General features: G+C 37.8%; 1 protein-coding gene across 1 annotated transcript in view; it reads right to left on the bottom strand.

The window, feature by feature from the left end:
* LOC144969116 (apoptosis-inducing factor 3-like) overlaps positions 1-10000 on the bottom strand; it is a 37456-nt gene that overhangs the window by 2268 nt on the left and 25188 nt on the right. Inside the window, exons 10-16 of the mRNA XM_078908180.1 lie at positions 9391-9506; positions 6559-6694; positions 5654-5730; positions 3630-3747; positions 3063-3161; positions 2416-2491; positions 1168-1272 (exon numbers count right to left, since the gene is read on the bottom strand). Coding sequence (XP_078764306.1) covers positions 1168-1272; positions 2416-2491; positions 3063-3161; positions 3630-3747; positions 5654-5730; positions 6559-6694; positions 9391-9506 — 727 coding nt within the window. The remainder of the gene's footprint in view (positions 1-1167; positions 1273-2415; positions 2492-3062; positions 3162-3629; positions 3748-5653; positions 5731-6558; positions 6695-9390; positions 9507-10000) is intronic.

Below are 10000 nucleotides of genomic sequence, written 5' to 3'. Positions count from 1 at the left end.
CGTTGAATGAAATACAAAAGAGTAAATGAACAAAGGTATTCGAAATGCAACATTACCCCCCCCCCCCCCCCCCCCCCCCCCAAAAAAAGCATAAACTAAGAGTCAAAGTGATACTGAACTGCTGGAAGCCGTAGACTGTAAAAGGTAATAGACAAAATTGAATACAACAGCTTCAAAAAAAGAACAAAATTTAATTAAGGTTTTATATAGCACAATATCCACTACATGTGCTCAAAGCGCTTTACAAGGTAAAATGCCTACCACGGAACATTTCCGGCTCAAAACCCTTTTTCAGCCGACATACTTTACTAAAAACCAGATCAACGATAGAGAAATATTCGGTAACCGAACATGTTTTTTTTAGTAATGTATTCATGTTTTTATTGGGTTTTTTATTGTTGTTGGCTGAAGAAGGGCTTTGTGCCCAAAACATTCCATTTCTGGTATTTTGTTCTTTTTTGAATCTGTTATATTCATTTGTGTTTATAAACTAAGAGGTTTAACTACATAAATTGAAAAAAATAACTAAAACCCATTACTTTTTCTTAATTTGTTTTTCTCGTTATACTTATCTAAATTCAATTCTTCGCAGCCAAAAATTTTCACAAAAAGCTCTCATTTAGATGAGAGGAAAAAATAACAACTACTACAAGCACTTCTGTATAACTGCGGCACTTGGGCGTTGACAAAATCCGAAGAAGAACATCTGGATGCCTTCCATCGCACATAGCTAAGAAGGGTACTGGACATCAAATACCCCAAAAAGATCTCAAATGAATCACTCTATAAGATCACAAAAGAAAGACCAATCTCCCTTGACATTTTACAACAACGATGGCAACTTTTCGGTCACATACTACGCAGGGACAAAAACATACCAGCAAACCAAGCCATGTCGGGATACTTCCAAAAACACGGGAACCTTTTCAGAGGAAGACCGATCACAACACTCCCCGTGATCCTAAACAAAAACCTCACAACACTTGGACAAAGCATTAGTCTCATAACGGCAGGGGACCTTGAAAATCTGAGAACCCTAGCAGAGGACCGGCAATATTGGAGACACCTCACACAGGAAATACTGGAAACAGCCAAGGCGACCCGATCTTTCGGTCGAGACGCGAAAGGCATCTAAGTAAGTAAGTACAAGCACGACAAACAACATACTTCACTTCCTCCTTTTGAATTTTTCCTCCCTTGGCCATGAGTTCTGCAACTTGAGATACGACAGGGTCCCAGCCAAGACTGGCGACGGCTACGACTACTTCACCCCTGAAAACGATGGATTTTATAAGGAGAATTATATGGGGAGAAAAAATCCCAAGAACAAAGTTTGCTAAGAGTGGATTTGCTTTTTCAGCTCCAATTGTGTAAAATTATTTATCACCAAAAAAAAAAAAACAAACCCCCAACAATGTAGAAGTCTATCAGTCTTCAAATGTCATCTTCAAAAAAAAACAAAAAAAACTATTATACAGCGCAATATCCCATAAACGTGCTCAATGCGCTTTACAAGGGATCCCTGGCCAAGAGCAACACTTAACTTGTAGGACATGACATGATGCCTGTTAGGCGATATTACAATTTTTCCGACAGCAACAACGCTGTTAATAGTGAGGTACTCATTTTACACATGAGTACAGTGAGAGAATGCGAGTAAAGAACATTTTCCAAGGACTCAACTATGCGCTGAGCAAGGCTCAAACTCGGGACCTTCTGATCCAAAAAGCAACCACATAGGCACACACAAGTGATTAAAACCAATCTTTTTCATTCTGCTCATCATGATTTTCTGTGAACTTTGAACTGTATGTGTGAGACTGTCCAGTTTGTGGTCAAATGAATGAACTTGTGTGATACCAGGAAACAATTGTCAAGCTCTATTTGTGTTTACTGGTGCTATATCATATAATAATGGGAATGATAATAATAATGGATGCATTAAATATGCATTTCGACACATCATGCAAACAGCACAAACTTCAGGGCTCATAGAGCTGGAGGTGATCCCAGTTTCTATCGTGTGAAATGGACAACATCAATTGCTTGCTACCCTTAAGATAGGAAGCTAGTCTATCGCAAAGTACTTTCTGCCAGATTTAACAGATCCAGCTACCCAATCACTGTGGGGTGGACAGGGGGTAAGAAAAAATCTTGACTGCACCCAAGATTGATCTCAGGCCCTTTGCTTGTGAAGCGAGTGCTCTACCAACTGGGCTATAGGAACCCCCAGTTCAAATCATACGTTATATCATCAACTCCAATGACAAACATAGTTTTGAATCCATAATTTGAATTCACTCAGAAAAAAAAATGGTTTATGAATAAAAAGAAAGTAAATTCAAAAGAATTCCAATTTAGTTTTACTACTTTACAAGTCAAAATAAAATTCGTAAAACAATGTGATAGACTCACTTGGTATAGAAAGCCACAAATTTACTTTCCTCTACACTGCCCTGCAAGATGACGTCATCGTAACCAGGGCCATAACCTGGATTGGATTGGAATATGGGAATATATAATATAGAATACTTTTCATTATGAATTAATAAACAAAATAGCAAAACGTCATTGTAAAAGAATAAATTGTTCGAGTATCATCATCACCACCACCACCAGTCAGGGTTACTGACTACAGTGAGAAAATGTGGGTAAATAGCCTTATCTAATTAGTCAACATTCCACCATCCACAACGGGACCAAACCCGAGACCAACAGGTCACAAGTGTCATATCACAAGATAACAAGTCAAAGTGATACTAAGATGCTAGAATCTGTCCACTGTAAAAAAGTAATAAACGGAAATGAATGTAACAGCTTTAAAAAAAAAAAAAATACCAAACACGGAATGTTTCGAGCTCAAAACCCTTCTTCAGCCAACAACAACAACAACAAAAACAATGAAAATACTTGAAATACATGTATTTTCATTTTCATTGGGTTTTTTTTTTTTTTTGTTGGTGTTGGCTGAAGAAGGGTTTTGAGCTCGAAATGTTCCGTGTTTGGTATTTTGTTGGGGGGTTTTTTAAAGCTGTTACATTCATTTATTTTTTTTGCCTTACCACAGTACCGAATGCTTTTCCCATATTGCACTGTCCAGAAATACGGAACACTTTTGATGTCTTGAGGTTTCCCAACCATGGTGAGGGCAGCAGTCCGACCTAGAGTGGGTGAGAGGGATAAAATTAATGATGATGGGGGTGAGAAGTTAATGCAAATAGGAAACTGGTATTATTGCTTTTACATATATATAGTAAGCATACACCCTAATTGATAAATTGCAAGAAGAAAGAGAGAGAGAGGAGAGAGGAAGGGAGAGAGAGAGAGAGAGAGGGGGGGAGAGAGAGAGAGAGAGAAAGAGAGAGGGAAGGAGGGAGGTAGACATTTAAATGAATGGGTAGGGAGAGATAGAGAAATGGATGGATATAGATAGGATAGACGAGCTGAGAAATCAGTAAAGTTAAGAGAGAGAAAGAGAGAGAGAGAGAGAGAGAGAGAGAGAGAGAGAGAGAGAGAGAGAGAGAGAGAGAGAGAGAGAGGGAGAGAGACAGAGAGACAGAGAGAGAGGGAGAGAGACAGAGAGACAGAGAGAGAGAGAGAGATACCTAGACCAGTGGATATAATAATACCATGTTTATGAGCCATTTGATAGTGCTGTATGTTGACTGGTCTGTCTTGCTCTGTAAATAAAGGAAACTCGACGATATCCCCCGCAGCAAACACACCTGGTAGGTTGGTTTCCATTTTCTGGGAGGACGTGGGAAAGGGGCAAAAACAAAGAATTTAAATCCATTTTAACTTTCAACTAAGAACACAACTCATACCGCTCAACAGCAAAATTACAAAAGACACACCCCCTTCCTGCCCCCTATGTCAACATCCCAATGAAACAGTAACACACCACTTGCTTGAATGTCAACCTCTTGAAGACCTGATATGCACATTCCTCCCACCAAGTCCAAGCATCAGTAACACACTTTATAGTCACCTGGAACAACAACTACAAAACACGTCTATCTTCTACGTAATGGCACAAGACTGAAGGGCTAGAGCTCAGGTGGTCGCTGGTTCGGATAAGTAAGTAAATCAATTTTTAAAATTGATAGAAGATTTACAGATAACTTACAGATTGAAGTTGAGATTTTAGAAAAGCGTACAAAAACTAGGCAATTTGATTAACGAAAATGTAGTCATCAGAAAACGAAATCAGTTGGTAACCAATGCATTCTTCAACTCCAAAATTTATGGAACAGAAATAACATAATCAGTGAGAATAAACGAATACAGATTTACGATGCATTGATTATTCCGATATTGACATATAATTGTGGAACCTGGGGCCTCACAAAAAAAAAAAGAAAGTCTTGATTCATACCACCGCAAATAATTGCATCGCGTAATGGAACACTTTTGGCCAGAGACAATTCCAAATAATGATCTCAATGAAAGGGCCAGGGTCCAATGCCTAAGTGCAGGAATAAAAAAAACAGCAGTGGAAGCTATTTGGTCACATCTTAGGTCGAGATGACAACATCCTAGCCCAAACTGCAATGACAGAATATTTCCTTCATGACAACATCCTATCCCAAACTGCAATGACAGAATATTTTCTTCATGGCAACAAATATGTGGGGAGACCATCAACCAGGACCTCTCTACATATTAGTGCGGCTACGTGGTCTAGTGGCATGACACTCGCTTTCGGATTGGAAGGTCCTGGGTTCGAGCCTCGGGGTCGGCGCATAGTTGAGTCCTTGGAAAAGGCTCTTTACTCACATTCACCGTACTCAGGTGAAAAATGAGTACCTGGCCGTTAACAGTGTTGTCTTTGTCCGAAAAATTGTAATGTCGCCTAACAGGCGTTATGTCCCGTCCTACATGTTAAATGTTGCTGTTGACCAGGGACCCCTTGTAAAGCGCTTTGAGCACGTTTAGTGGAAATTGCACTATATAAAAGCTCAATTTTTTTTTTTTTTTTTTTTTACATATCAGAAATTTCTGAATTCAGACGAGGCCGAATTAATCCCTGAATAACTAAGAAAAACTGCAAAGTCTCCATACTAAAGTCACAACAAGATCTTGACAGCCTCAAAACTCTGGCCCAGGACTGTGATTCAAGGAAACAATTAACAACATGGATAAAGAGAGCAGCTGCACTCCCCGAATGTTAAAACTCTTTGGCTGAATCACACAATTCTCGGAAAGCGTCATTCAGACTGTGAGGCTTACTAGTTACTACTAAAGTGCTTTGGCTCTCCAAAAAAAAAATGGCTTGTTTCTAAAATTCTGATAGTGAAAATTTTGTTTGAAAATGCCCATAATAATTGTGTACTGTCACAGTAACAAAGATCCCATCCGCTTTGCACCATTCTGACATGAACAAGATATATAAAGCCTGTGAGAATGGGAGCGTTTCTCTATTCAACAAAATCATAAATCATGTGGTTTGGTGCCATTCAACCATTAGATTTTTCTTAAGAATCCTAAACACCATCCGTTTTTGGAAACCATAGTGTTAGTTGTTTTGAGAGAAATATTATACGTTGTGACCATTTTTTAAAAAATGAAAATAATTTTTCCCTTATTAGCTCCATGGGATCATTGACTCGAGTACCCTGCATTAAACGTTAACACGGATTGCCTCATTGTTCACCTTGTTGACAGGGACGTATCCAACTTTGGTCATTTCCAAACCAGATCCTTTGAGGAATTCAGTGGCTGGAACTACACCTGGTAAAATATCATATAAAACGTATGTGTCAATTTTGTTTTTATAATTTATAGCTAAAGAATAATTCTAGAGGTTTTTGGGGGGGTTTTTTGTGTTTTTTTTAATTTCTTCCCCTAACTCATCTGACATGCATAGTTACCAACATTATCAGCCCCAGGTGAATTCAAAATGTTTTGTTTATTTTATCCCTATGTCCACCAAACTGTGGCTCTGTAAGATCTGGCAGAGAGTACTTTATAAAAGATCAGCATCTGATCCAAATGGTAGCAAGCACTTGATACTGTTTGTGTTACCCGATCGATGATCGATACACAAACTTCAGCTCTGAAGGTTTACTACAGCTGGACAGTTGTAGCAAATCCCATTTACATCTGGGTTTTATGAGGTAAAGACCATACTGCTGTGTCATGCTTAGCCCATCCCACCACCCCTAACCCCTCTGTTGTAGTTAGTAGATCTTCAAGAAAATTTTTTAAAAATAAAATAAAACATTGAGCTTTTATATAGCGCAATATCCACTAAATGTGCTCAAAGCGCTTTACAAGGGGTCCCTGGCAACAGCAACATTTAACATGTAGGACGGGACATAACGCCTTTTAGGCGATATTACAATTTTTCTGACAAAGACAACGCTGTTAACGGCCAGGTACTCATTTTACACCTGAGTTCGGTGAAAGAATGTGAGTAAAGAGCCTTTTCCAAGGACTCAACTATGCGAGGCTCGAACCCAGGACCTTCCGATCCGAAAGCGAGTGTCATACCACTAGACCACATAGCCGCACAAATGATAACAATTCTTTCCACACTGTTTCCTGAACCGGACTTACCAACTCCCATAACGACAACATCAGCCTGTAATGTCTTCCCATTGGATAGAACGGCCCCCGTCACATGACCGTGGGATCCTGTTAATTCCTTGACAGTCGTCTCAAAATCAAACGTCACTCCCTTGGACTCGTGCAGCTTCATAGAGGAATAAAATAACATTATCAGTCTTGAGTATTTTGTTTATTTGTTTGGTTGTTTGTTTTTTAAGGGTTTTACGGCGCTCGCAACACATAAGGTCATATCAGCGCCAGTAAAAAGGAAGAAAACGGGATAGTAATAAAGTTCTAGAATTACAATTAAAGTACATAAGAAATGGTAAGACAAAGGGGAATTGGTTCAAATAGGAAACAGATGTCCATTCCAAGAGCATACTATCAAAGTACTTAGTTTGGAATCACCTAAAAGTCTCATCCTGACACAAGCACAGATCCCACTAAGAGGAACACACTCAAATGTTTACAAATCATATGTTAAAAATGAAAAGAGTAACAGTGCATAACAGAGAGATGATTTACAAGGAAAAAAATTTCATCTCCCAAAACTATCACTATACATTCGACTGTTTCCCTCTCAGCCAAGGACTCCGACCAAGGTCAGGATCACCAAGCAATCTCACTGCAAGACAAAGACAGAAAGCAATTGGAAAACAGATAAGAGGGGATAGAAGACACAGCAAGTATCTCCCTGCCCACTATGGGAGGTATGCAACACATTTAGGTCATATCAGCGCCAGTAAAAAGGAAGAAACTGAGGAAGTAAAAAGTTCTTGAATTCCAATTAAAGCACCCAAGAAAAAGTAGGACAGACGGAAATCAGTTCAAATAGGAAACAGAAGTAGATTCCAAGAGCACACTATCGGTGTGCCTAGTTTGAGATCACCTAAATGTCTCATCCTGACACAAGTAAAGGTCCCCACTAAGAGGAATACACTCAAATGTTTACAAATCATATATATGTAAAACAAAAAATAATACAGTGCATCATAACAGACGATTTACAAGGGAAAAAAATATCATCTCCCAAAACTCTAACTATACATTTGACTGTTTCCCTTCCAGTCAGAGTATCCGGCCTAGACCAGGACAAATCCAAGACGAGGGACAAAAAGGATGTTTGAAAATAGATATAGAGGGACAGAAGACACAGTAAGTGCCTCCCTGCCCACTGTGGGAGGAACCCACCAAGATTCCTCATTGTTTGAACACACAAGGGAAAAAAGACACATGTCACACTGAGACTCTGGTTTGAGATTTGAGCTTTTTTATTGATTGGTGAAGAATCCACTAAACGTGCTCAAAATGCTTTACAAGGGGTCCCTCAGCAACAGCAACACTTAACACGGTGGACAAGACATGATGCCAGTTAGGTGATATCACAATATATTCATCTCTTTAACTTTGACAAATGAACGATATGCTAAGGGACATAACTCGTATAATTAGATTTTGTGACCTGAACCCTTTTCCCCTGATGGTCTTCCTTTGTTTCTAACGTCATTACGATTTTAAGGAATAATCCAACATGCATGCCACAAAAGTTTTATTCAGTAACAAAAATACAGATAATATATCTGAACCCTCTAAAATTTTAAAGTGTATCTAAGCTTCTATTGATACTGTGCGTTAGCCAAAAAAAACTAACAACATCTGCCAGCTTCATATAACGTAACAACACACAAAACTTTGTACAACCTTAAATGATTATAGTCTGATTGATATAATTTAGTGAGAGCTACTCATAAAAAATGGCTGGCTAAAAACAATAACCAAGAGCTGAGTGACGTCAATTTTGTACCATCTATTTTCTTTTGGATGAATAAAGTACATTATTATTATTATATTATTATTATTATTATTATTATTTATTATTATTATTATTATTATATTATTATTATTATTATTATTATTATTATTATTATTATTATTATTATTATTATTACATTATTATTATCTATTGCATGATGTCCAATGATTTTCATATTGAATAGATGCTGTGCGCTTAGCTAAGAAACGCACAACATTGCCATTCGGAAATATAACGGACCAACACACAAAACTATGCGTAATCTTGAACGTTTATAGTCTGGTCAATACAGTTTAGTGAGAATTCCTCATAAACATGGATGGCAAAAAACAATAACAAAGTCCTGAGTGACGTCAACTTCGTTCTATCTAGAATAGAGATGATTGTACTTAATTTTAAAAATGTGACCCACCTCCTCAAACTGGTATTATGTTTTAGTAAGTGGATCGATTAGCATCAAGTGAATTAAATTTTAAGAAATATGAAATTTTAGTTAACGCCACCCTAAGAAACTGAATACATTGTCCTCAAGAAAAAACTCGAGTTTATACATAGCGCGATCAGAGCCATTCGGCCCATGAAGCCGGAGTTTATTCCAGTTTCTATAGCATGAAACATACAATAGCAATTGCTTGCTTTTCTTTTTTGGGCATATGTGTGTGTGTGTGTGGGGGGGGGGGGGTAGTGTCTGAGTGTGTGTGTGAGAGATTTTGTTATTGTGTTTTTGTCATAGAGATCCAACACTTTGTCGCATGAATATTTAAATTTGCTGACCTTGTTTGTTTGCATTGATGACATTCAAATCACATTTCATGAATTCATAAAATGATAAAACAATGACTGGCATTTGCTATGGGTAATATTTTAATGATTTTTTTAAAAAAGTGTGAGCTTTTATACAGTGCAATATCCATTAATATCTTCTACAGCAACACTTCACTGGCTTTATAATTATCACAAACTGCTTTGTTATCAACCATTTGATAACAAATCGTCGATTCTTAAGACAAATTAGTATATTTCCACACCTGTCGCAACCACTTTCCAATTTCAATTCCAAACACATTTTGCAAGGGGCAAGAACTCTGCCCTACCACATGAACAGACGTAGATTTGCCCACCAAAAATGTCGCTACCTCTAGGCCTGGAATAAACAAACATATTTTTTTAAATATTTGAAACAGATGTTGATTTGATTGTCCTAAAGCGCTTGGAGTATTTTTATGTAATTTAAGCTCCAGTGGTAAAAAAGACAGATAATTTGATAGTTTGTAGATCAAGAGTTAATGTGCTTTTAGAAGCATCCGATTAAAAATTAGACAAATGGCTATAAATGACAGGATACAATCTATGCCTATAGTTTAAAGCCATCTTAAGTCACATCCAGTTACAGACAGATATTCCTATCAAGACACTCAAATACAATTTTATGTGAATGAATAATGAATATAACAAGAAGAAAAAAATATCATCATCCTATCCCCACCCCAAGAAAATTATATTTGACTGTTTCCCTGTCAACGAAGGAACCCAGTCTCAGTGAGGAAAAACAAAGTTGTTCCATTGCATGACAACAACAGAAGAACTGTGTAATACCGCATTTTGTTTATGATAAATCACAGATTCCCCCCCCCCCCC

This window comes from Berghia stephanieae, chromosome 3 (assembly GCF_034508935.2).
Source record: "Berghia stephanieae isolate SIO BIC M18660-M18661 chromosome 3, UCSD_Bste_1.3, whole genome shotgun sequence".
In the NCBI taxonomy this organism is placed as follows: Eukaryota; Metazoa; Mollusca; class Gastropoda; order Nudibranchia; family Aeolidiidae; genus Berghia; species Berghia stephanieae.
The sequence above is the reverse complement of the archived record's forward strand: the minus strand, read 5'-3'. Positions and strand labels throughout refer to the sequence as shown.